Raw genomic sequence first — 27,686 nt, forward strand, 5'->3', positions numbered from 1 at the left:
CCATCACTCCGTTCAGCGTGAAGTTTTGCCCACATATTGTCCTCCACAGATCTCTTGGCTTCACATTATTTTTTTTTCAGCGTTGCCTTTAGTTTCCATAAGAGATCGTATTTCCCTGTATCCATAGGGTTCTGCCAAAGTTGTCTCATCATGTGATAAGTTTTTTTTTTTGTGCACCTTATCTTCTCTTTATACTCTGGCGTAAACTGATTCATGCTGCTGCAACTCAATTGGACTTTTGGCTTAGATCTTGTAGCATAAGCGGACATAGATGTTGATAATTGTTCCCATTTCTCAATATCGCTAGATCCGATTCTAGCAGTGAAGTGCTGCTTAGCCTTTTCCAATATGATTTCATCAATTGCTGCTAAGTACTTAATCCTTTTATAGTTAATAGTATAAACTGACTCTTTCGGCACCAAGGATAACTCAAGTTTTGGCTTGACTATTTTGAGGACAATTTCTTGGGGACAGTGGTCGCTGTCCGCTTTTTCTCCTATCTGAAATGAGGTCATGTGCTGAAATAAAGGTAATGAAATAAAAGTATAGTCCAATATAGTATTGATTCTTGTTGAGTGAAATGTTGTGGCTCGGGAGTTGTCTTTAGCAAACCTTCCATTTAATGCTCTGATGTTGAAGTGTTGAAGTTTACCTAATTTGGCTTGTTTGCATAATTGCGGCTTCCCTTGTGATGGTATATCCCAGGCTGAATTTTGAATAAGAATCTCGTCATCTGACGTGATTCCCATAAGATTAAGGTTAAAGTCCCCGGTGAGCATAAGATCTGTTGTTGGTCTTTCACTTATACGCTACTCTAGGAAGTTGCATAATTCTTTAGCTGCCTTTGTTTTCTTTTTCGGATGGACATAGGCATTGATCAAGGTAAGATCCATTTCCCCATTGCCTGGTTTTAGTTGCCAGGAGAGAAGGTTTACTGCCATTGATGATAAAGAAGTTGGACCAACTTCCTTGAAAGTGTGTGCACTTGTGGCTGAAAACGTAGGTTACTAGGCTGCCTTGGAGGTGACCGTATTTTGCCATACTTATTACACCAGTAAAGAAACACAAAAATCTCTGAAAATGCGGGGGTCTGCTTGCTATGTTTCTTGTAATGCCACAATATCAAAAGATCTTCTATAGCTTACAAAATCTGAGTCAGATGTTTTGGTGGCTAGACCATTAACATTCCACGAACATATAAATAGTTGATTATGCTTACTCGCTCTTAAGTGTGAGCCGGTTTGTCAATTCATATTGTTGTTTATTGTTCTAGCAAACAATCTTAGATCAGTTAATCCAGCTGGTGATGACTTTCGATCTTGGGTCCTTCTAATGATACTAGGATGTTGCTTATTACTTGTTCCAAATTTCCCCACCACTCCTCTGAGCACCTATATTTTGTAACTTTTAATAGGAACCTGATCCTCCACCATTACTGCCAGAATTAATAATTCTGGGTATCTTGGTTTTATATAAGGAGTTGTTGTTAGGCCCCAATTTTTTTTATATATGAGCATCTGCTAGTATTTTCTGTGCGATTGCTGACAATGACCATGTTGTTTTAGTTTTTTCACCGCCCCTTCCGTCGTCATCTATGAATTCGATTGAAACCAGATCCAAAGTTGTCTCTTCCTCCAAAGAGGGAATATGAGATAGCAGCCGTAGAATATTACCTCTATTCAGTATATGTTGTGCCTACCTTTCGAGATATAATCCAGACTGAACCATATAGCACTTGTCGCATTCCTTAACTCGTCTGAGCTCCTGGACCCTTTATTTATTTTCGCTCGGGGATGTAGGCTCACTTTCTCGTATTGCTGATGATAATACCTGATAGGTGGAAGATTCTACTTCCTCTTTCTTTTTGGCGAAATGTTAGCTGTCTTGATTTAGACAGTTTAACCAGTTGGCCTTCCTCTCCATGCCAAGGGAGATCTAAAGTGGTTCCTGATTCTTTTGTGGGTGCCTGCATTTCTTGTCTCTGGTTAGCCCTTATATGTAAGGATGGATTCACTTGGGTCGTGAAGGCCAGTTGACTGTCAATTGTCTCCATAAGGTTGCACCTTGTTGTTTCTCCTAATTTTTTAGACTTTGTGTCATTCTCAAGCTTTATTACCGGAATGTGTTCGAAGTTTGCTGTTCGTTTGGTGATAGAACGAGTTGTGGTATTGCTCTTTTGTGATTGATTCTGATCAGGCTTGAGAGATGCTTTATCCTCTATGGATGGTTGGAGACACATGCTAGACCTTTCTCGTTGTGGGGCTTCTAAATCTTCATTCATAGTATTCTCAAGTATTTGCGTTTTCTCTGTTGCTTGCCTCTCTCTGTTGGCGGTCTGTTTTATTGCTATTGCCGCTACTATGTTTCAAACAGGGGTCCCTGCTAAGCTGATGTCACTCCCAGGCTAGAGTTTGCTTTGTAAGAATAGAATACCTCAGCACACCCTTCTCATTATTTCTAATACCAGTAGTATAAATGTTGCTTCACACAGTCTTTGTAATCTCAGTGCCCTATGCAATTCAGTCCAAGAAAAAATTATAGTCTCAGGAGGTAATGATAGAATAGTCTAAACAGGTCTTCTTGGATCGAAGTCTGTTTATTTTCATATATCACAGGAAGAAAGCAGCCGACGCGCGTTTTGCCCACAGGGCTTTTTCAAGGCTGCGAACAAAATATTGATATATGTCCATCAGGAGACCGCTCATTTCCATTAGATTATAATAGTAGTGTATTCTCATATTCATGCAGCATCTCAAGTGGTTCATGTTAGTTAACTTTACCATCTTGTGATGTGTGCTGTGATACACACCGTTATACATGTAAAAATCACCCTAGTGCACCTGAAATCCCAGAGCACATCTATCTGTGATGGTGGAAATGCAAAATAATTGGAATGGTGATAAGAAAAGAGAAGAGTATATTAAGAACCAAAGGGAACAGTGTGGGTTAGGTAGTGTACTTAAAAAGTGGTAATACATTTCAATGTGATTTGTATGGTTTTGGATTAGTGTCCAAGCACGTTGGGAGCATGATGGAAAAAGGCCACCACCCGGTGCAAACAAATGCAACCGTGATGTTTCTCACCTTGTAGTTATACATCTTCTAGTGACTAAAATCCACAGAATTCCTTGTTGAAACCGACTCATATGGGAGTGGAAGATATTCCCAATGTTTGTGTTATTAATTCCTGTCAATCACGGAATATGTATTACATCGGCTTTTATCATTAACTCTGAAAGTATAACAATACCATCAATTATTGTATATATTTTTTATATGAGTGGGGTCAAATAAACCTCAAACTATATTGAAATCAAAACAAACATACATAATATTTATAAAAGGAAATGTATTACCTCACCAATTATGCTGGATCAAATTTGAGCTAGTTTTCACTTAATATCAATTCTATTAAAACTTGAAGATAAAATTGGTGCTAAAATATAGCAAGAATGCGTCTTACCTATATTAGGTTAAAGATATATCCAATATGAGGGAATATGTTCGTTTCCTTTCCAAATTGGTAATCGAGATCCCATATTACATAACATCCAAAACCAAGGTATAGGTTTTTTCCATGAATCTTGATAAATCCAATGGTGTATCTATATCAATAATTAATGATTGTGCGTTAGCAAAAAATAGGAACCAGACATAAATGGGTGATAAGAGTGTGGCATCACAATGCAGTATGTTGGGATTTCACGACAGAGTAGGGCTTCACAGGTTTTTATACTGTGTTGTGAGGCCAAATATATATTGCTAATATAATTCGTGACCTACAATAGAAGTTATCATAAAAAGTTATCTCTATCAAGTTCGATAACTTAGTCCTAAATGTGACGGGATGAGGTTCTTAAAAAGGTTATGTATACATGTCGCTTATACATGCAGTCATTTGGTCTGAGAGCTAAGTTGTCTAAACGGACATAATATATCGTACATGCCCATGCCGTTAGGCGCGCAATATAAGGTTCAGAGGGGCATGGTAATTGGTATGTTTACGGAAGTTATCTCTAGACCTCAAAGAGATAAAGTTTCTATACCAAAAACCAAGGTGCCTATCCGGAGTTTGCTTTGTGCTGAAGGTGATGACCTCCCAAAGAGACGCATGAACCCTTCACGGTTTGAATTATTTTTTGGGGTTTCTGCCTTTTCGGTTTTTTTGATCACCTTTGTTTTGTGTCCATTTGTTTGTCTACCGCTGAGGCTTCGGACGATTGGGCAACTAATGTTTTGGTTTCGCTGCCCTCTGTTCCTTTAAACATATAAGTCAGGGTATCCTTTTTTTGGAATATCCTTTTATATTTGTTTCAATTATATCTGTGTTCTTTGAATCGTTTGTTTCTTTTTCCAAGAGGCCCTCAAAAGGTTGGTTATGTAGGCACTGCGGGGGCCTTTTAAGTTGTGTGCACAGATCACTCAGCATTGCTGGAAGTGAGGCCAGTTTATCAATAATTGTGCCACATTTGCATCCGCCTCCGCAACTAAAATTTGCACCTTGCGATTGGTCAAACCTGTTTTGTAGAAGCGTATTTAATGTACCCAACTTCCCGTCTATGGCAACCACAAAGACGGCCAAAGTGTCTAGTAGCGTTAATGAAGTGTCCATCTTGTCAGATAGGTAATGGAGGGCCTCTACCAGGAGTAGCATTGTTTTTAACAGACTTGGAAAAGCACTTTCATACTTTGTATGCTTTGATGATCCTCTTGACTTCCTAGATTTGTTGTAACGTTTTGGTCTCCCTTAGATGCCCCCTCCACCTGTTGTCCCCAATTGCCTTCAGTTGTCACGATCAGAGTGTTTGCAGGAAGACCGCTCCTGTTCTTATCTTGGGAGTAGGCGGCTATAAGATCTTCCCACTCTTCCTTCCCCAGGTATGAAGAGATTTCTATCTCCTCTGAGAAGTGAATTGCTGGCCTTTCTTCTTTTTCTTTCTTTCCCCCCCAACTTAGCGTTGTATTGTGATCTGTCACTTGTTCATTCGGTGGTGATACTAAAGCTGCCAGAGAGAGTTATTTTTCTTCCTTACCCTCCCTTGCCCTCATTTGCTTATATTTTGTATTCCTAGAGTGCTTTGCTGCTTCTTTGCTATCTGTTCACAAGTTGTTGGTGCATCCATTGCTACGCAGTTGCTGATTATATTTTTCCCGCAAGGTGATCCACTGGCCCCATCTGTATCACAGATGTCTGTTTGACTTTCTTCTAGCTTGTCTACAGATAACTCTTGTGCTTCGTTGGACTTGTGTACTTGAATTAGTTCGGTGTTGATTGCAACTTTTTTGCCGATGGTTATAGTGTCCTGAGCCATCCAATTTTTATTACATTGTGGGGTTGATGTTATTTGTGGTAAGCTGCTAACTGTCGTACTAGGACTTTTCTTGTTGTTAATGTTTCTCTCTGCACCAGTAAACTGTAACGGCTGAAATGGCTGAAGAGGTGATTGAAGGCCCAACACTTCTCTGGCATTTGAAAGTAGAGTGTCACCCGCATTTTAAAAAAAGCAACATTTAGTGTAAAATATTGATTGGAACGAGGTTTGGCAGTTTTTTGTTTTATTGATTTCTTTCCATTTTTGATGGATGTTTGCTCCTTAAAATGTTTGTATCTATTATATCTGTTGATATTTCAATTAAGGAGCAGTCACTCTGTACTGCTGGCCTGGTTTTAGATGGTGGGACATCTCTGGTCCACCTCTCGCGTCTTGGTGGTTGGGACTCCTCTGACATGACCTGACCTCATGCTGCACTTTACCAAGCCTAGTTAGCCGTGTCGATTTAAATAGAAGGGAGAGAGAACCCTTGGAACGTTTTCCAATTGCATAGTATTGTATTTCCAACCGTTGGTCTTTTTTAAAGGAGCAGGGGAGCAGTGAGCGGGAGCAGAGGGGCAGAGACCTTCTCAACCAGCTCTACCCAGCTCAACCTGACTCCACCCAACTCAACGCGGCTCAACCGGTAAAACTACGGCAGATTTCTCCTTCCCTTTGATGTAGTATACAAAATTCGGATCAAGAATTAAAAATTATGTTGGAAGTGTGACTGAGTCAGACTCACCAATGATTGTCTTCACTTTTTCCCCTGATAGCATAACATTGCACTGCTCCTGTGCTGCTCCTGCCACTTCAGGAAAAAACTTGTGGTTTCTGCTGCACTCCTGTTGCACTCGCCAACCTTTTCTGCAGCTCCTGCCACACCAGGGAAAAACTGTCTTTGCAGCTCCTGGCAAAGCATCGGCTCTGTTGCTCTGTAGCTCCTGCCGCGTTTGTTTCCGTCACGTGACCTTCACAAAACGCTAAGCAATGCAACCCCTAAGCAATGTGCGGCGCCCACTGCCCTTTGCCCTCCACGTCAGGCAAAGGCAAGGGCAAGGCCCCCGCAGCAAAGGCCCCATGGAGACTCCCACCCTCTGCACTCCTGCTGCGCTTTGAAGACTCACACGGCTGGGCTGGGATCTCGCAGCTGGGCAGAACGAACGTGGCCGCATCCGCAACAGTCTCCTGCTGTGGGGAAACACTGCTCCTGCTGCGGGGAAAACTGCTCGCACAAGCTGGAAATTGTCCGCTGGTAAAGTCCGCTCCTGCCGCGTTTGGGCTGCGGCTGTGAAATGTCCGCGGTTCCCGGCCTGAAAGAGGGAAAGCCACTCGTGCCCCTGAGACAAGCAACTTGTGGCATGCCTGTGAGACTGCGGGACTGCGTGCAGAAGATTAGTTCAGCTGTCAGGAGCTGGGGAGCTCTACTCCGTGCTGCACCTCTGGCTCCGGCTCCATGGCCTAGAACCAACTCAGCAGCTCTGGGATCAACTGCACATGACCCCAGTGACCAAGACTTCCCCCAGGATGGGTGCCGGGGTAAAAAATGGAATCCCAAAAAGGCTTGGTGTAATGACTGTCAGGCCCTTGGACACCGAACTGGAGACCCTAGCTGTAAAAATAAAAATAAAGCCTCCAGCACACCTGCAGTAAATGCAATAGTGAGTCTCCAGATGTCCCTGACCATGTCAAGGCGTTCACTGAGGCAAGTGTAGTCTCAGAGGGAGGGGTGGATGTAGCAACCCTGGCTGTCTGACCCAGTAATCTGGTGAATGCAGACAAGAGTCAAATATCAATGGGGTTAGAGTGGAAGCCTCGAGAGACACTGGTACCAGTGTCACCATGGAGACTAAGCAACTTGTGTCCTCAGAGCAATATTTGCTTGGGGAGATCTATATAGTCCTCAGTGCTGACAAGCAGCCTAAGGTGCATCTACTGGCGTTGGTGTCCTTAGATTAGGGAGGGGTTACTGACCTCAAACGTGTAGTGGTGTCTTCTGCTATCCCTGTACAGTGTCTGCTTGGCAATTATTTGGAGTTCTCAGCATGTGCTGACATAGAAAAGAAAACCCATGTAGCAATGCTGAGAACACATGAATGGGTTTGTATAAAAATGAGAACACAGAGTAGATCTCAGGAAAACAAACTTCTGATCAGACCTCAGGCCCATCTCCTGGAGCTTGGGCCTTAAACAAGAGAGCTTTTGGGCCCAGGGGGCCCTCTAGGGAAGATCCGTGCCAAGGTCTGAGAACCTGTCCACTCTTAAAAATCCTGAGACAGAAAGCTGCTGATCAGGAAAAGTAAAGTGTCAGTGATTCCCACAGGACCTATTGGGAGGAGGGACTCCGATACACTGAGGTCAGAGACCCTAAGCCTGGTGCCAATTAGAATGTGTTAGTGCCTCAGGCATTTAGATAGTTTCTCCTACTTTGGCTTATTACATCTTGGCCTGACCAAAACTTTGAGTAAGTTGGTGAACCACTTCTACTGGCCATGCATGCCTGCGAAGGTGAAGACGTTTTGCAGCTCCTGTGCCACCTGTCGAGCCTGTAGCAAGACAGATAACTACCTAAATGTCACCTTAATTCCACTTCCAGTAGTTGGGATACCTTTTGAGAGGGTTAGGATTGACATTGTTTTTCCCCTTGACCCTCAAACAGCATAAGGAAGCCAAATACATCTGGTGGTAGTGGATCATGCCACACGAGGCAATTCTCCTAATGAGCACTGCTGCCCCTGCAGGGGCGAAGGTGCTCCTTGGTATTGTTACTAGGTTGGGTTTCCAAAGGAAGTAATATCAGATAGAGGTACAAGCTTTGCCTGCATACTAAAAACGCATGTGGACTGAGTGTGAGTGACTCATAGGTTCCCTAACCCATACCATCCGCAGACAAATGGGCTTGATGAAAGATTTAAAATGGCCGTAAAATGTATGATTGGTGGACTCCCTGAAAAGCTCACAAGGAGATGGGATGTTTTATTACCATGCCTCCTTTTGGCTTACAGAGAGGTGCCACAGAAGGGAGTAGGGGTTTCCTCCTTTGACCTACTGTTTGGACACCCTGTAAGGGGACCCTGTGACTGATGAAGGAAGGATGGGAGAGACCTCTCAAAGAAAATAATCATGATATTGTGGATTATGTACTTCGCCTTTGTTCCAGGATGGCTGAGAATGTGAAAAAAGCAAGCAAAAACCTTGAGACCAGCCAGGAGCTCCATAAGCTCTGAAAGGCTGCCATCATGGCATTCCAACCAGGGCAGAAGGTGAGGGTTTTGGAGCCTTTGGCTCCTATGGCCCTGCAGGACAAATTCACAGGGCCCTAACTTATCCTTGAAAGAAAAGGGGAGGTCACCTACTTGGTGAAACTTATCACATGCAGGAACCCCTAGAGGGTCATACATGTAAATCTCCTTAAACCCTATAATGACAGGGCTGAAATGACCATGCTTATGGTTACAGATGAGGATCAGGTAGCAGAGAGTGAACCTCTCCCTGATCTCCTCTCTCACAACCCCAAAGATGGGTCAGTTGAACGAGTAGTCTTGTCAGACACCCTCATTGTCCAAAAGAAGACTGATTGGAGGCAAGTCTTAAATCAGATTGCTGAGCTCTTTATTTACCTCTGGTCAGACTAACTGTTGTACACATGATGTAGACACTGGTGGCAGACTACCTGTCAAAAATAAAATCTAAAAGCAGTCTGATTATGTCAAAGAAAGCAACAAGGCTGGAATTAGGTTTCATTAAACCCTCAGAGAGCCCCAGGGCCAGCCTGGTTGTTTTAGCCTTCAAGCCTCATTCCCAGGGTGGAAAGAAGGAAATTAGTTTTTGTGTGGACTATAAGGGTCTCAATGCAGTCACAGACATCATCCATTCCTAGGGCTGACAAGTTAATTGACTGGTTAGGGGCAGTCAAATATCTGAGTGCTTTTGATCTCACCCCAGGGTACTGGCAAATATGTCTGACCCCTGAAGCAAAAGAGATGTCAGCATTCTCCCCCCAGATGAGCACTTCAAGTTCACTGTGATGCCCTTTGGATTCGTGAATGCCCCGCCACCTTTCAGGGTTTGGTGAACAAAGTCCTTGCTGGGCTGGAGTCCTTTAGTGCAGCATATCACAATGCCATTGCTGTCTTTAGGTCCACCTGACAGGATCTCCTTATCTATCATGGGAAGTTCCTAAAGGCTCTGCAGAGTGCACTACTCACTATCAAGGCAAGCAACTGCCAGATAGGGCAGTGCACACTTGTATGCTTGGGCCACCTTGTGGGCGGCAGCCAAGTTTAACCCCTACAGCCCAAACTCCAGACCATTTTTGATTGGGAAGCTCCAACCACCCAGTCAGGAAATTCCTTGGCTTGATGGGGTACTACCAGAGGTTTGTAAAGGGAATTGCATCCATTGTGGCCCCCTCATAGAACTGATGTCCAAAAAGACTCACAAAAAGGTTAACGGGACAGTGAGCAGTCCAAAGGCTTTTGGCACCCTAAAGGGAGTAATGTACTTAGCACCCATTCTGAAAGTTCCAGATTATACCAAGCAGTTCCTAGGGCAGATAGATGTCTCTGAACATGGAATAGGAGCAGTTCGGGGGGGGCGTGGCTTGCAGCTGATGGTGACTGATGCAAGCTGAGGAGCTCCGCTGCCGCATCCCTGTGCACAATCATCCTGACCTCCAGACAAAGCGGGGAGTCACTTCTGACGGCGAACCCTGAGATGGCTCTGAAGCTGCGTTTGGGTGGAATTTGAGGCGCTCCTGGCCGGTCAGCCAGATCTGTGGGCAAAGTGGCGGCTGGCTTCTGATTCCTGCGGCCGCTGCTGCCCTGTGGATTTAGCTGACATTCCGAACCCGGCGAAGAAGCCGGTGCCGGGCTGTGGAGCCCAATGGTATGCGGCGGAATTGAGAGGTGAGCGGCGGCTATCATGGTATCCTGCATGTCTAGCCCTAGTGACCTGCTACCGTTTTGGTGAGGCCGGTGATAAAATGGTGGCCGCGCCGCCTGCATCCTGAAGAGACTGCCGCGACAGCGAGGGGACCAACCGCATCAGTCTGCAACTGGCCCCATTGGGATCCCTGAAGCCTCTCGCATTCTGGAGGGTGGTGGCCTACGCTGGGGAGCCCCTGGGGCTGTTACAGTGCTGCAATGAGGGTCCGGTAGGGCTGACTGCAAGATGGCACCCTCCTGGCTACCGACTGGGCAGCTCCTCTAGTACCCGCCTGATCAGTGCCTAACGCCCTGCAGCAACCTTGCCCGGTGAGGTGGAGAGGTCTGTGGTGCCTCGTTAGAGGTAAACTAAGTGGGAGTGGGAAGCGACCTGTGTACCGGCACTGCAGGAATGGACTCTGATGGGCTCTCTCTCAACTGGCGGCAAGAGAGTGGGGGTGCCTGGAGAGGCTACTGCAGAGTGACCCAGTCTTACGGCAGTGGATCTCCCCCATTCCCTGCAGAGTGCCTGGAGCGGTGAGTGCGCCTGCGGGGCCCCAGGGTGTGCGGTGGCTGCGGGGAGCCCAAATGCTGTGGCACCTGGACTGACAGGCGTGCAATCGAGTAGGTGCCATTGTTTTATATACGTTAGCGGGGGAGGAAGGGGAAGGTTTATAGTGGCCAGCAGAACCTACCCCGCTGGTGGTGCCAAAGTGGACTGAGAGCTGACTGAGCCCAACAACTGACAGATGGGGCCAACTAGGGTGCAAGGACACTCAGACTGATGGGGGGCAGTGGCAGACGGTCTGTGCCCTGCCCGCCTCATGGTGCACGGAGAACCCTGCAATACTGGTAGACAGCCTTCCCACTTGCCAGTGATGGATACTGCGCACCCCGCTGTGACAGCGGCGTGCTTCATGTAAAGCTGTCCCTATTTGGGCTGGAACTGAGACAGCTTCGGTCCTGACAGGGCAACCCACTACCCGGCTACCTCTACCAAAGGTGGAGACTCCATTGGCTTGCTGTGACATTACTGCTCTCCGTGTCCCTGCAAGGGGACCTTGCCAGCGGTGAGCATCACTGGACCCCACGAACGGGCCCCTGATGGAGAGTTGCCCAGAATACAAGATGGAGATCGCATGGTGGCACGGCTCCCACGTGGAGGCCTGAACTATCGGGAGGCTTCGCCCTGCAATCAGCGGATAATGTCCTTCGGTGAATGGGGGCACTGAAGCTGGTGAGTTTCAAGGTGGGGTGCGCCCCTAGCCCAGGCCGCATTCCTGTGACAGGGGGAGTTGCCCAGGGACCGGCAGTAGACACAAAACATCTACACAGCTCCCAGAGCCTGGCGAACTGGACCTAACGGGGGCGCCAACAGCACCACTGCAAATGCAATGTCCCTGTGGTAAAACGAAACAGGGAAAAGGAGCTGAGGAGAAGGATTGGGATAAGAAGCTGCAAGCGGGCGCCAGGAGACACTGGTCCAGCTGCTGAAAGTTGCGGAGTTAGTAACGAGGGGTCAAACGCTGAAACCCAGTGGGGATGGGCCTAACACAGAAGAAGCGAGGGTTTAGTGCCCTCAGTACGGAACACCTTGGTACCCACACAGATGACGAATAGGAAGTGTTGGAAGGGGGAATGATGCAACCCCCAGGAAACCTACTCTGTCCGATATCATGCAGACAATCACAGCCTCCAGCGAAGTTCTCCATGGGAAGATTGATGCAATCAGCGCGGACTTAAGTATACTAAAGGATGACCGTCGTAAACTCAAAGAGAGAGTAACAGCTAACGAGAATGAGTTGGGGGCCTGCCGGACACAGTTCAAGGGATGCAGCGCTCCCTCACAGACCACGAAACAAAGATAAAGGCGCTAGAAATGCGGGCCGAAGACAGTGAGGGCAGTTCCCATAGAAACAACATTTGTGTCATTGGCGTGCCGGGGCAGGTAGAAGGGCCCAACATGGTGAGCTTCTTGGCAGACTGGCTCCACACAGTGGTGGCCCCAGAAGGATTGCCCCTCGTTCTATGCGCTGGAGCATGTGCACAGGGTCCCAGCAAAACCACCAAGAACGGGGGCCCCTCCCCGACCTATTGTAGCACGACTGCTGCATTTCCGCAATTAGGATCACATTTTGCAACAAGCCAGCCAAAAGCAAGGGTTGCATATTGAAAACAGTGCCATAATGATCTTCTCGGACTTTACTAAAAGAAACTCCGTCAGTTGCAAATTCCCTTTGCAATGCTGTTTCCCATGCGACTCCGGGTGGCAGACCCTAGGGGACCTTGTTTCTTTCAGTCGCCACAAGCGGCCTGGGAATGGTTTGATTCGCGTGGACCAGCGTCCCAGCAGGTTTCTGCATCGAACTCCCTGCAGCAGAGCACTCATAGCCAAAGATCTGGCTCTAAAGCCCCATTTCCCAGGGAACTCAGCTGGGAACACCGAAGAGTCCTGCAGGCAGTGGTGGTCCATAGTCAACCAACTGCCAGCCCCAGATCGAGCGAGAGTGGACTGCACGCAGGACGATCGGAGATGTCACAGGTGATCAGCGACTCTGACATTTCAGAAACTAACTATCACAAGGTCACGCCTCAGACTGCAGACGATTTCATGTGAAATGCTGAACACGGCAAGGAGTGATGCCTTCCACAACAGGGGAGGTACCGAAGATTGCTCCTGACCACACTCTAGTCTGCAAATGTCCCCATGTGACAGCGATAGTGTGGTGGCAGTGGCTGAAGTCTCCAGCGACCAGGCATGGCCTCTTTACCTGGCACTCTCCTCATAGACCTGAGTACACTAAGCACTGCAGTGCTACCCTTGACCAACAGGTCTGGGGGTTGTGATATTGGACTGTAAGTTGTCCACCCCTTTAGCTATCACTGGATGATGATATTGTTTAGAATTGTTGGGTTGGGGGCTAGTTCTTCGGCATCTGTCCTGGGGAGGGGGAGTTGGGTTTTTTATTCAGGCGGAGTATGTTTTGGGGACCCAGGTGTGTCGGGGTGGTTTTAATAGCTGAAAGATTACACCATGACAATGGGATCCTCACTAGGCTTGAAATGCATTTCGTGGAAAGTTCGGGGTTTGCCCTCAATGGTACGCCATCATAAAATTCGCTCCTATCTAGTTTGCAGGGGTATTCAAATAGCTTTCCTACAGGAAACCCACACATTGGTGAAGGAAGGGTTGGCACTGCAGGGCCGCTGGAGGGGTCAAACATATTATACCGCTTACTCCGCGTTTGCACGAGGGGTTTTAATTTGGATAAGAGCAGGTATTCTGTTTCAGTGCACTTGTCAAGTCATAGACCCTGAGAGACGCTATATTGTGGTGTCTGGGAAGCTGTATGGCAGGGACCTTACATTCGGGAGCATATATGAGCCTAATTTGGATCAGCCAGCCTTTTTCTCTCTCACCTATCTCGCATACTAGCGACTGTCCTTACGGGCCCAGTCTTGTTGGGGGCAGATTTAAATTGCACAACAGATGTCATGCTAGACCGTTCCCATCCCCCACTCCCTGATGCACCAGCGCACAGGCTAGCAGCAGTGCGCTGCCGTTGGCAGCAGAAATGGGGCCTGGTAGACTCCTGGAGGGCACAACACCCGGTGACCCGAGATTACTCATTCTTCTCAGCCTTACACAACCTCCACGTCCGATTGAACGCCATTCTGTGCTTTCCGGACATCCACGGGGGGATTGCCAGTAGCCAGTATCTCACGCGGACGCTCTCGGACCACAATCCAGTACTGGTGAGCCTGCAATGGTCTTGTGCGCGACCCAAGATCCCCACCTGGTGCCTGCGTCCCGAGGCATTAGAGGACCTGGGGTTTTAAGGCGACAAGCCAGGAGAGGCTCAGTAATTCTGGAGCTCGGAGACCAACATGGTATAGCTAAATGTGACCAGCAGGGAATCACAACCTGTTTCTCGACTACTATACCGGCCTTTATAGTAGTCAGCTAGCTCCTACAGAGGAGGAATTGAATGACTTCATGCGGCATACTGACTTGCCAGCAGTGAACGAGGACACAGCAGAATTACTTGGGCGGGCAGTAAAAAATAGGGGAAGTGCGGGGAGCTATCAAGGGTATGGTCCGCAACAAAACACCAGGTACAGAGGGCCTCCTCATTGAATTCTAGCTAGCATATATTTATATACGGGCTCCCAGGTTGGTGCAGTTATATAACGATGCCAAAAGCGCTGGCTTAATCCCTACGTCCTCCAGGGAGGCGGTTATCGTGCCGTTACTTAAACTGGGCACAAGCATTTGATAGACCAGCATACCGTCCATTATCCATGCTCAATTTGGACTATAAAATCCTCAGTAGAATCTTGGCCACACACTATATGACTGCACTAATCCATACTGACCAATACAGGTTTATCCCCTCCAGAAGCACTGCGATTGTTGTGTGGCGTCTTCTGTGAATACTTGAAGGGGCCTCCTATGACACTGAGACAGCGACAGTTTGTTGTTGATATTAATCATGGGCTGAAAATTCGTTACGCCCTGCGGAATTTGCGGATTTTCTGCGATTTCGCGATCCGCGAATCTCGCGAAATCGTGGTAAAATCCGCGAATCAGCGGGGGCGAATTTTCAGCCAAGCACTTATAGGGTTACAGCAGCAGGTGCAAAAGTAGAAGCAAATTTTTTGTAACCTTTTACAAAAAGGTTACAAAGAAATTAACTTCAACTTGGGCACCTGCTGCTGTAAGCCTGTAAGTGCTTCCTGGCGCCTTGTTGCCTACTTGCAACTATTCTCTGACCCTGCTCTGACCCTTGGAGCAGGGTCAGAGAATAGTTACAAGTAGGCAATGAAGCGCCTGTCATGAAAATTAAACCTCAACAGGAAGCACTGACAGATATAAAAACAAGCATTTGCAATGCAATAGGTCTCGCATTAGGAAAATTTGCGTAATTGGTCTTGTAAATGGCAATTTTTTTTATTTATGTGTTGGTTTTGAAAATAGCTAAATTAATAGCTTTGTCATTTACAATGCCAATAGTTATAACTTTCGCAAATGTGACACCTATAGCATTTGTAATGCAACATGTTTTGTATTTATGTGAATTAGATGTATTGATATTACAAATTACAATAGCTTTTAATTTTTTAAATAATTAATACTTAAATAAAAGTTATTTTAATTTATAATGGCAATAGCTTAAACTGTTGTATATAACTTTTGTGAAGATTATGTTCAGTGTATTTTATTGTGACGAAAATCCAAGAACAGAAGTGAAATATTAACATCTTTTTGTGACATTTGTAATAAAGCTTGAAACATTGAGAGAAATTTTTTGAAACAGTTGTTGTTGAATGGTTGCAGATCGATGCTGGGGTGGCGCTGAGTGGTGCTGTGGTGGTGCTGAGTGGTGCTGTTGTGATGCTGAGTGGTGCTGTGGTGGTGCTGAGTGATACTGGGATGGTGCTGAGTGATGCTGGAGTGGTGCTGAGTGGTGCTCTGGTGGTGCTGAGTGATGCTGTGGTGGTGCTGAGTGGTGCTGCTGAGTGATAATGTGGTGGTGCTGAGTGATGCTGTGGTGGTGCTGAGTGATGCTGTGGTGGCGCTGAGTGGTGCTGCCATGGTGCTGATTGGTGCTGTGGTGGTGCTGAGTGATGCTGTGGTGGTGCTGAGTGATGCTGTGGCGGTGCTGAGTGGTGGTGTGGTGGTGCTGAGTGATAATGTGGTGGCGCTGAGTGATGCTGTGGTAGTGCTGAGTGGGGCTGTGGTGGTGCTGAGTGGTGCTGTGGTGGTGCTGAGTGATGCTGTGGTGGTGCTGAGTCGTACTGTGGTGGTGCTGGGTGATGCTGTAGTGGTGCTGAGTGATGCTGTGGTGGTGCTGAGTGATGCTGTGGTGGTGCTGAGTGATGCTGTGGTGGCACTGAGTGGTGCTGTGGTGGTGCTGAGTGATGCTGTGGTGGTGCTGAGTGATGCTGTGGTGGCACTGAGTGGTGCTGTGGTGGTGCTGAGTGATGCTGTGGTGGTGCTGAGTGATGCTGTGGTGGTGCTGAGTGGTGCTGTGGTGGTGCTGAGTGATAATGTGGTGGTGCTGAGTGAATGATGCTGGGGTAGCGATGGGTGATGATTGGTGATGCAGAGGGCAGAAAGGCACAAAAAGCAGTCTAACAAAGAGCAATGAAAAAACGAGTCTAACAGAGGGCATAAGGACACAAAAAACGAGTCTAACAGAGGGCAGAAGGGCAGAAAAACAAGGGAAAAACGAGTCTAACAGAGGGCAGAAGGGCAAAAAAACGAGTCTAACAGTGGGCAGAATGAATCCCGCCCTGCGTGTTTGTCCACGAAGAAAGCCACCTTTTTGTGCAATACCTCTTCTCAACTGGAGTACTTTCTACTGTCTAATCAGTAAGTGCTCCCTCCTTGGGTAAATGTATTGGGGCAGATTTACAATAACTGGCGCATCCCCAGGGATGCGCCAGTTATTGTGCGCCGCAGCTCCGCCACCCATGGTGCACCGCATTTACAATGCGGCGCAACATGTGGCAAAAACGGCACAGATGCGTCAGGCATCTGTGCCGTAAAAGCAGCGCATTGCTGGAGCTGCTTCACAAGCGCGACACAGCTCCAGAAATGCTCTGGGGGACCCTATCTCCCCAATGCTGCGTCAAGCCTTGCGTCTGCTTCACGCAGGTGCAGGGTTTTTTACGCCGCATTGACCTAAAAGTGACTGAGTGAAATCTTGTAGATTTCACTCAGCCACTTTTAGGAGGCGTTCCTGCGCAGGAACGCCCTCCCCTGCGCTGGAATGCCTCCTGATGGCGCAGGGCTTTACAGCGTGACACATCTCTCAGATGCGTCACGTTGTTAATACCCAGCACCATGTCGCATCTTTTGTGCTGCCGCTGTGTCACAAAAGTGACGCAACTGCGGCGCTAAAGAGGCGCAGGCGGCTTGTAAATCTGCCCCATAGTGCTTTTACTACACTGAAGCTGCGTAAAGGGCCAGAAGATGTGTCTCCAGTGACCATGTGTGCCTGTGCCTGTGTTACAGGCATACATGGTCACAGGAGACACATCTTCTGGCCCTTTACGCAGCTACAGTGTAGTAAAAGCACTATACATTTACCCAATGAGGGAGCACATACTGGATTAGCCAGTAGAAAGTAGGCAAATCGCAAAAAAATCAGCGATTTTGCGGAAAAATTCGCGAATTTGCAGATTTTTTTTGCGATTTTGCGGGGAAATCCGCGATTTCGCGAGACGCAAATTCGCAAATTTCGCCCATGCTTAGTTGATATAGAAAAAGCATTTGACAGCCTGAAGTGGCCTTACCTATATCATGTGATGCAGAAAATGGGGCTGGGTGATGCTTTTGTGAGCTGGACTGCTCTCCTGTATACAGGCTCCACTGCCCGAATTAAAACCGGGGGACTCATCTCAGGGTCTTGCAGGGTGGGAAGAGGAACGTTTCAAGGGTGCCCCCTTTTCCCCCTGTTGTTTGCTCTTGCTATGGAGCTGCTGGCAGCACGGTCCAGATCTGGGCCGCCTATCGGGGCTTAGTGTCCATGGGGTGACTCACCACATAGCGCTGTATACAGATGACCTGCTGCTCTTTCTGGCTGACTCGGGGATGGAGTTTGTTGGGGCAAAAACCCTGCTTCAGGCTCTCAGTAGGGTTGTAGGACTCAAAGTGAACTGGACAAAATCCTGCCTGTTTCCAGTCAAAAAGGGCAGAATAGGCCAACAAGACTCAGAGGGAGTGGCCTGGGAAGACAGATGCCTGACGTACCTAGGAACACGAATATACCATGAAGAAGACGACATCCTGGAGGGTAACATGGGAAGGGCCATAAGGGGGACGAAAAGTAACTTGGACTTCTGAGGTTCCTTGCCACTTTCGGTTGCGGGCCGTGTGGCACTGCTTAAAATGGTCACCCCACCATGTTTATTATACTACTTTGGTACTCTACCGATTTGGATCCCGGCGAAGTACTTTACACAACTCTGGCCCATGGTCACTGGGTTCATTTGGGGCGCGGGCAGACGCACAGTGGCTCTGACTACTTTCATCTGACCTAGAGCGGAGGGGGGCCTAGCAGTTCCAGATTTTGGGACCTACTATTTAACAGCACAATGTCAGTGGCTAATGCAATGAGTGGCCTGCAATACTAGAGCGGCTGAGGAACAGGGAGAGGATTTTGGAACCCAGCAAATATTGGCCCGCATAGTCTTGAGCTCCCTGTTTGAACTGAAACCCTTCCTACGGAGCTGAGCACAGTGCGAAAGTGCTGGAGCCGATACCTGTGCAGGGCTAAAATTAAGTGCCCTTATGCTCCAGAAATCCCATTATTGATGAGTAAGGCCTTACCAAATGGTGGCAATTGGTTGAGACTGCAGAACTGGGCGGACCGGGCGTTGGCCAGTATAGGACACCTATACGAGTAGGGCACCATGCTCACATTCAATGATCTGCAAGCTAGGTATGACCTACCCGGGGAGGACTTTCTGCTGTATACAGCACTTACTGTGGCTATCCCAAAGCACTGGGGAGAGGGCCTCAATGAACCAAAGATATCAATGGGTTGCCAATATGGAGTAATGGCAGCAGGCACATTCAAAGCAGTGACGTAACTATACAGGCGCATGACATTGAAGGATTTACTTCCCCTGACTGACTTGAAGCTTAAATGGGAAGCTGACCGTGGGGAAGATATCCTGAGAAAACTTGGGGAGTAGGTGGAAAGAGCTCGGAAGAGCACCAGGAATGTACGATTCCAGTTAGTACATTTCTATATCCTGCACAGGGCTTATCTAACCCCGGAAAAGCTTAATAAGTATTTATCCAGCACCTCGGCGGCTTGCCCCTCGATGCAACGCCGAGGGGGCATTCTTTAAGCATATATTGTGGGACTGCCCATTTCTAGACAGTTACTAGGAGAATTAACAACAATACTGACTAATGTCACAGATAGGAAACTGGAACCGTCCCTGAAACACTGCGTCTTACATTGGTTCCCTCATACGTCCAAAAATAAAGTCACAAGTAAGTTTCTTGATTTGGGTTTACTCCTGGCTAAGTGTAATATCACTATGCATTCGAAAGTGAAGGGGAACCCAAGTGTAGCGCGATAAAAAGCTGAGCTCCTTAAATGGGCTGAATGCGAAGGAGTGATTAGATTACAGATAGCGAAACGCACAGGGAGCGAGAAGGCATTGGAAATGGCGAAGGCCTGGGAGACATTGGTTGTAGCACTAAAATCCCCTGATAATAGAGATGATAACACCTCAATAGGAGGCCCCCCAGTCGATACAGGGTAATCAGTGGGCAAATTCAGAGTTCCAGGACCTGACACCCTGCCTCAGGAGAATTCATCGAAACATCTTACTGAGGCGTGCACCCCCACAGTGATTCCCCATCTAGAGGGGATGCCCGCCAAGTCCTGTATGGTTCTATCATATCCCTGATCTAGAAATACGTCACACTCCTGGGAGGGAGGGTAGTTGGAGGGGGGTTGTTGGAGGGTAAGGGGAGAGGGCAGTTTGGGGGCCAGAGGCTGGCTTTTTCATAGTTGCAAAAGGAGCTGACTACAAGAACTGACGCAGAGCCGGTTAGCCGAGGGGCGCACCTCAAACTCCAACTGAACTGCCACCTTATGAGTTCTGTTTTGCTCTACTTTTGTTCCAAGTAACTTTTCTTTTATTGTTTATTGTTTTTAGTTAATAAAAAAACATCACAATACAAATACAGGTTAAATACATTTAAAAGGATGTTACTCCATGCTCATTAAAACATTAATATATATTAATATATCACATAACATGAGTTATAATACAGTTGTATAAAATATATTCAGGGCATAATTACAGGTACTTTGCAGTTTTCAACAAGTTATTTGTGTTGGGTACGCAGGTGATATAGCAAACATGTTTCTACGGTTCTTGTTGTTGCGAGATACCACGGCCTATATCCTTTGTATGAAACTCAATAAAGTTGGTTTAAAAAAAAAATCGGATAGGAGCAGTATTATCCCAGACCAGTAATGATGGTCATGAACAACCTGTTACTTTCATAAGCCGGAGGTTTCTCCCGAAGGAGCAGCATTGGATTGCCATGGAGAGGAAAGCCTTTGCTGTGGTTTGGTCCCTGGAGAAGCTGAGACCATACCTGTTTGGTTCTCTCTTTCTTGTCCAAACTGACCACAGATTCCTCTCAAATGACTTATGCAGATGAAAAGGGAAAAAAAACAAATTGTTAAGGTGGTCCATTTCCCTAAGAGAAATAGATTTTATGGTGGAACACAGATCTGGGACTGACCATGCCAATGCAGATGGCCTTTCCAGGTTCTTCCACTTAGAGGATAAAGACTCTCTAGAAAAAGGTTAGTCTCACCCTCTTTTGTTTGGGCAAGAGGGTCATGTAGGAAAGGGCCTCTTATGACATGATTAGCCCCCTCTTTTTGCCTGATTCATGATGTGAACCTCGAACTCTAAGTGCGCTGGATCCCTGCTAACCAGGTTCCTAGTGCCAGATCTTTTTCCTAAAACTGTACCACAATTGGCACCACTTCACCCACCCCTGTAAGTCCCTAGTATATGGTACTCCTCGTATGCAGGGCATGGGTACTAAAGAGGGTCCTATAGGGCAGCAGCCCAAATTGTGCCTCCTAGGGACCCCTCGCCCACGCCATGCAAACTTCCATTGGAGGCTGCGTGTCTCTGTGCAAAGAAAAACTAGAGTCAACATGGCACTCAGCCCCATGTGCCAATCCTCCATGCACTGCATGAGTTATAGGTAAGTCATCCCTACTGCAGACCTTATAGCCCTAAGGCAGGGTGCACTATATTCCATGTGTGGACATATCTGCATGAGCAGATATGACCCTACAATATCCAGGCCATTCTTGGATATTGTAAGTGCACAGGGAAGCCATAGAGAGTACACATGCTGCATACTTGTCATTACTAGTCTCCTTACTCCATGAGGGCTTCACTGTACTAAACATCTCGTCTTATTAAATCCTCACTGATTCCAGTGAGGAATTTGTTAATAAATGTGCACAGCAGGGTCCCCTGAAAACATAACAAACACCGGTGTGGTATTTTACTAGTCTTAGCCAGCCTGCCACCTCAAGACTTGTTTAGTAGCTCATGGGGTTTGAGCGAAAGCTCTCAGAGGCCACGAACAGAGCCTGCATGGTTCTTCACACCTCCTCCAGGCTGGAATGGCTTTCCAGGGCGGGAAGTTTTAAAGACGCTGCCGCCTTCGAAATCCAAGCCAGGCATCTGCGGATAGTAGAAGATGCCAATCCCCCCCCTTTCCAACTTTACTTTTGGCAGAAGGAAAGGCAGTAAAATTAGTTAGATGAGGAGGTGTTCCCACATTCAGCCAGCACCACCCTTATGGTATGGCAAGCGATGTGGACAGTACTTTTTCAATTCCTCCCTCTTGAGATGGTAGGAAAGCAACCTATTAGGGATAGGGTAGTGCCCTTTCTGACAGGAAGTGGTCACTTAGAGGGTGTAGACACCCTAAAGGTAGATAGCCCATTTCCTCCCCCTTTGCCGCCCCTAAATTTAGTACTTATGTGGCATCCCTGGACCTGGCAACTTCGATTTGACGGCCCTAGGAAGAGCAATGGAAAAAGAAGAGCTGTTGCAGGAAATTGATGCCAAACCCTGCCAGCTGCTTCCAGGACTCCACCTTCATGGCCTGCTGTCTCGTCCTTCAACTGTGAAGTCTCGGAGAAACACAGAGCACCTCCAACCTTCGACCAATTGCCGTAAACCTACTTTGGAGTAGAGGAGCTACTCCCATGCAGCCTGCAGGCACTGAACTGTGAAGTTCAGTTTACTTACCTGCTGCTCCCCAGCGACTTCAAAGCAGAAGCTCTGGAGGGTCAGATCTGTCTCTCCTCCAAGTGTGTAGACACCAGAACCTACCAGAGCCATGCCTTACCAGTACTCCGGGTACCGAACCACCTACACCGAAGACAGAGAAAAAAGCATCCAAATTGGACTCCAACTGCCCAGGGTCATGCCTTGCCAGTACTCCGGGTACCGAACCACCTACACCGAAGACAGAAAAAAAAGCATCCAAATTGGACTCCAACTGCCCAGGAAGAAAGCACCCGTTGAGGGACATTGAGACCCTTGAGATGCACTGCATGAGTGGCCCAGCTGTCCTGGAATTGTGTCTCTTAGCTGTCTGCTACTGACCGCGAGGACATCTTAACACACACTGCTTGGCTGACCTATCTGCTCTCGACCCTAGCACATTAGGCCTGGTTACTGACAAACAAGATCTGCTCCCATGGTCCTGAGGCCCTTGCAGCCTGCTCCCTCAAGTGGGATCCCCCGGACATATCTGTAAGTCCCTTGTGCAGTGTGTTTTCAAGTGGCCCCCTTCTTCGTAGCCCATCAGCTAATAACCACCTAAGAACCCTGCTCCTGGCCGAATCTAGGATGCTCCAAAGAATCCATTAGTTGTTCATTGGAACTTGTCCTGCTTCTTACCTGAATCCAGAAGGTGAACCTTGAAATCCAACTGTATGATTTTATATGCATTTTTTTATTTTTACAATTGATTTCAATGGTGCTTCATTGGGCACAAAAATAATTCATTTTGCAAACTTTGAAAATTCATATCTTTAAAAGTACTTACTGTAGAATGAAGTTCTTGGTCCTGAAAAGTATAAAAAATCAGTGTTATTTTTGGAAATTGTTCTCAGAGTTATTCTTGAGAGTGTGTCTAATTTATTACCTCTGTTAATACCACAAATGCTTAAGACTGCCCTCTAATAAGCCTAACTGCTCGCCCACACTACCACAAAAGAGCATCAGTATTATCTACTGTAGCCTCTGTATACTAATAAGGTATCCACTTGACTCTCTGCACGGTGTGTACTTCTTTTAGTACACTATATAGATAGTATACTAGCGTAATACTGTTACTGCTGGTTGTTCTTCCATGTGTCACCATCATAGCAGCCAAGAGATCTCACAGAGACCGTGAGAAGAAATTCCTTGGTGTGCTGTGGAAAGCTCCCAGTGCATTATTGAAATTTTCAACATGAGTCTTGGAAATATTTTCAGGACCCTCTTAGATTCAGGGAAATGCAGTTGTTTGGGAGTCGAGCCAAGGCAGCAAATGAGGAAAAGTGACCAGAGTCCTGGATAAGAAAGGAGAAAGAGTAACTCTTAAAGGGAAGAATCTACCTTCATTTTCTCCCCCTGAAGTGTAGACAGGGAGTAGAGCGCTTGTCAAGAGAGGGAGGGACTTGTAAGCTACCACAGATTTTTCCTGAAGCGACTCTTGCTATATCAGCAGGAGCCACATCGGAGCAAAAAGACCCGCTGCTTGTGCAAGGAATTCAAAACTTAGTGGCAAATGGACTACAATATTTTGAATCACTCTGGGGCCGATTCACAGAACTAATCTGAGATAAAATCCTAAACTTTAGGAGTCCTAACTTTACTAATACTAAATGCCTTCTGTGAATACCAAAATTAGTAAGTTTCGGATTTTATCTCAGATTAGTTCTGTGAATCGGACCCTCTATATCTACTGATGCTATTTGGGACGCCTGCCTTCTCTGACCATTGACTATTAGCCTGATATCTTCTGCAAAGTTTGTTTCGCATTTAGGTGTTTGTTTAAATCAAGATGGCTGTTTATAAAAGGGTATTGGAGAAATGTTAAGCTATGCAATTTCTGGAGTCCACACACTCATTTTATTAGCACTTAAATTCGTAGGATCAAATATTACTTACATTTAAAGTAGAAAGTTTGATAGGGAGCAAACTCAAATTGAAATGCTTCAAAACAAAAAAAATTGAAAAAGAAGATATTTGCTGGTATTGAGTCTGACCGTTGCACTTCTTTTTACCTGTGTTTCAAGATGACGATGTCTTTCTGAATGATGAGGAAGCAAGGCAAGAGTATGTGCTGAATGACAATGGAATAATATTCTATGGACTAGAAGACTTTATTTTGGATCATGGATGGAACTATGGACAGGTAAGTGAATGGTGTACCTAATGAAAGGGCAACACAAAAAATATGAGTGGGCCTTATACAGCACAGAGGCAGTTTCAGCCAATTTTCCGTGTCAAATGATTCTCATTTCGCTAACCATTTTCCATCTTTATAGCCTAGACAGCAGTTAGAACATTGATAAATTATGTATCAGAACTATTGAAATTTAACCGTAAATAAACAGCTTTTTTCAAGGGGCCAGCAACTAAATGTCGTCCCTGTTGACTTAAAAACGCGAGCAAACATTGAGAAAAGAGACAATCTGGAAACCTAGCTTTTTAACTGATTACAACTATTACAATACAAGCAACAGAACAGATGGCAGAGGCCAATAGGCTAATAGAAATACTACGCGTTGCCTGAAGAATATAACATATGCCATATACTTAAAGCCCTGAAGAAGTCTCTTAATGAGACGAAATGCGTTGGCTATGATGACTCCGTCTGTGAAAGAAGATTCTGTTCTGTGAATAATAAAAATAATTTTGGAACAAGAAATACATCTATCGAATTTGGATGCCTTTTTCCCTTATGAGCAATTACTTTTTCTCAACACTTATTTGAAGTGGACTGTGATAAGAAGTATTGTTAATTTGTCTATAGAGTGCTGAAACCTTTTTGCTGTTGTATCTAATACTACTACAATGACTACTACTACTACTGCAATACTACTGTGAATAGTAGTGCTACTACTCATAGTAGAGGTTTCGCATCTCCGATTTATAGTATCACTTCTACTACCCCTACTACTAACTAAATGTGCATAACACCTAATACTAAGGGCAGTAACCTGAGTGAACATGGTTTTTGCAAAATATAAAGTGGAAGATATAGATGCTGTATCTGTTTTTCACTCAGGGAAGTAGCATAACAAATGCATTGCTTGTTGCTGTAAGAAATAGATGTTTTCCTGCCCAGACATTGCAAGTATGCCCATACAGGGCTCTATCTTTGATGCCTCACTGCTGCAAGGCTGATGGTGAAGGGGGGGGGGGGGGGGGAATTACTATCAGGAAGAGATCGATTTTGTTGACACCCAGCCTGTATTTCTTTTACAGTTTGAAGAAAGCATATTGAATATCTGCCTTGCTATCCTAGATCGGAGCGTCGAATATAAAGAGGATCCGATTAAAGACTATTCCCGTAGGAATGACCCAGTCTATGTGGGGAGGGTGGTGGCCTCCATGGTAAGGATAAGGTTAAGCATATTTCATAAAGAATACTTTGAACTTCACATTTCATTATGTAATGATAGGATAAGAAATATGAATTTAAAATGCTTTGTACTGGCAACTGAGCATTACCCCCTACCTACATATGATGCAGAAACAGCTGGCTATGTTCTAAATATTTAGGAATGAAGGCCTTTTTAGGTTTTGCCTAGAGGCAGCATTTATCTGTTATCAAAAACCTATTGTGAGCAGTACCAATTCCTTCAGTAGGCTTTGGGTCAGGCTACTGTTTACCATTGTTTAGTTTTCTTTTTCAATCTCATTTGCTTGCTTCTTATTTGATTGTTTTCCCTCCTCTTTTTTGTTTGTTCTTCCCCTGGAGCATAGCTGTTTTGCAATGTTTCTGACTGAATAACCTGTATCCTTCCACAGTTTATATAAGGGAACTATGCTTTTATTTTGTTTGCAGCACTTCATGAGAGTGCATGCGTTTTCTTCCTCTTCTTGTTTCACCCTTCCATACCAGATAGCATACTTCTGATTTTAGCAAGACTTTTTTATGAAAATAAGTATTTTCTTATTTACATATAGCTCACGTCTTCTTCCGTTAGCTCCATAAGCTGTTCCTAAAAATACATTCAGCAAAAAGACAGCTCTGTGCCAAACAACCTAACTTTGGAATAGAGTTTTACTAGAGCTTGTAACTGCAAGTGGCATCCCAGGATACTCCTAAAGTCATTCATTCATCAAATACATAGAACAGTTACTGACATAAGGTAAGGTGGCTCACGAGTGACCATTGCAAGTGGAGACAAGGGTCCATGGCTATGAAATCGCTTTGAGTGCCTATCGTACTTGGTATCAAGCCTGGACCATACTGAAAGGGGGGGGGAGTTATCTGGACTAGGGATTAGGTACTTCACCAAAATTCTTTTAGAGAAATGTTGGGAAATGACTAGATTACGTGCGTGCAAGGAACCTGGCTGTTTGAAGCAGCCAAAGCATTAGGTGCATTTTTAAGGCTTTTTAAAGACGCTTAGCATCGGGCCCTTGCCTGCTGTTGGGCAGACTACTTACAAAAGCAGTCAACAAAGTCACTGTGGTAAAGGTCAAAAGTCGATGGATATTGGCATGCCAGATAGAGATCTATAGTGGTCCCCAGGCATAGATATATATATTTTTATTACCTACTGGAGGTCGCCAGTAGATAGTAATCGTTAGGACCTATTTTCCATAGGAAATCCTCAACATTCTATTCCCAATAACTTTGGCGCCGACTGACGAAGCTTCGCAAAATTTTCGAAACTTTTGGCAAGCCCGGTCCGCTCCTATCCTGAAAGTCTGCAGGTGATTCGTCAAGCGAGGGCCGAGAGAAAAGGGGATCCCAAAACGTGTTTTCCCTGAGCAATTTTCCATAGGAACCTTTAATTACAGCTACAGCCCAAACTGCTGAACGGAATTACACCAAATTTGGAAACGAGGTAGTCCTTGGTTCAGACTCATGCCTTTTTGTTAAATGGTGTAAATCTATTCAGTAGTTTTTAGATATTAAAGGAAAAAATAGATATATGTATCTGGGCGGAGCCTAACGACATATCTCATTGTGAGATTTGATTGGCTCTCAGCACTTCATCCAAGAAGTGTTGGCAGCCATCTTGGGACCAATATACATAATAGCACCTCATTAAAAAGCATTGCAGTTAATAGAAGGTTTTAAGACTTTTGTTACATTATAAATCATTTGTTGATGGTACCATACTAATTTTAGGAATTGTGGTGTGTTCTAAGTTGATTTTACCATGTGAAAAAGCCTTCTGCTGGGATATCATGAATCATGTGTGAGAGAAAACTTTTTTCTCATGCTTTTCCCACAGAGGTTTGGAAGGTGATCTATAAGCTAAACTGAGAGCATATTTTCTGTAAATTTCCATTATCTTTCTCAGTCATGTGAGAATGAAGTCTGACATTCTCAGTAAAACATGTACATCCAACAAGGGCAGAGACTGTCAGTGTATTCCTTTGTGTTCTACTGCAGCTTCCCAGAGTGTTCTAAAGAACAACTAGAGTGCTAACACCCTTACTTATGACAAAAGTATAGCACACCTGAAGCCATTTGATTGAAATAAAGTGGTAACTCTTAAAACATGTAATTTAAAAAGAAACAAAATGAGGGGCTTAATTATGCCATTGAAAGTATGATTAGTGCTGCAGAAAGAAAAATGAGGGCACACTTTGAGTGACTTCTCAAATCCTCTTCTATTTCATTAAAAAA

At 45.7% G+C, this 27,686-nt stretch overlaps 1 protein-coding gene across 3 annotated transcripts in view; it reads left to right on the top strand.

Moving 5' to 3' along the window:
- The window catches only part of LOC147705978 (protein-glutamine gamma-glutamyltransferase 6-like), a 322,464-nt gene that overhangs the window by 183,076 nt on the left and 111,702 nt on the right, over positions 1-27,686 (top strand). For all 3 annotated transcript variants that reach the window (XM_086932438.1, XM_086932437.1, XM_086932439.1), the window contains exons 4-5: positions 24,106-24,224; positions 25,301-25,429. In XM_086932438.1, the coding sequence (XP_086788564.1) occupies positions 24,106-24,224; positions 25,301-25,429 (248 nt within the window). The remainder of the gene's footprint in view (positions 1-24,105; positions 24,225-25,300; positions 25,430-27,686) is intronic.

Source organism: Lissotriton vulgaris, chromosome 7, assembly GCF_964263255.1.
Source record: "Lissotriton vulgaris chromosome 7, aLisVul1.2, whole genome shotgun sequence".
Taxonomy (NCBI): Eukaryota; Metazoa; Chordata; class Amphibia; order Caudata; family Salamandridae; genus Lissotriton; species Lissotriton vulgaris.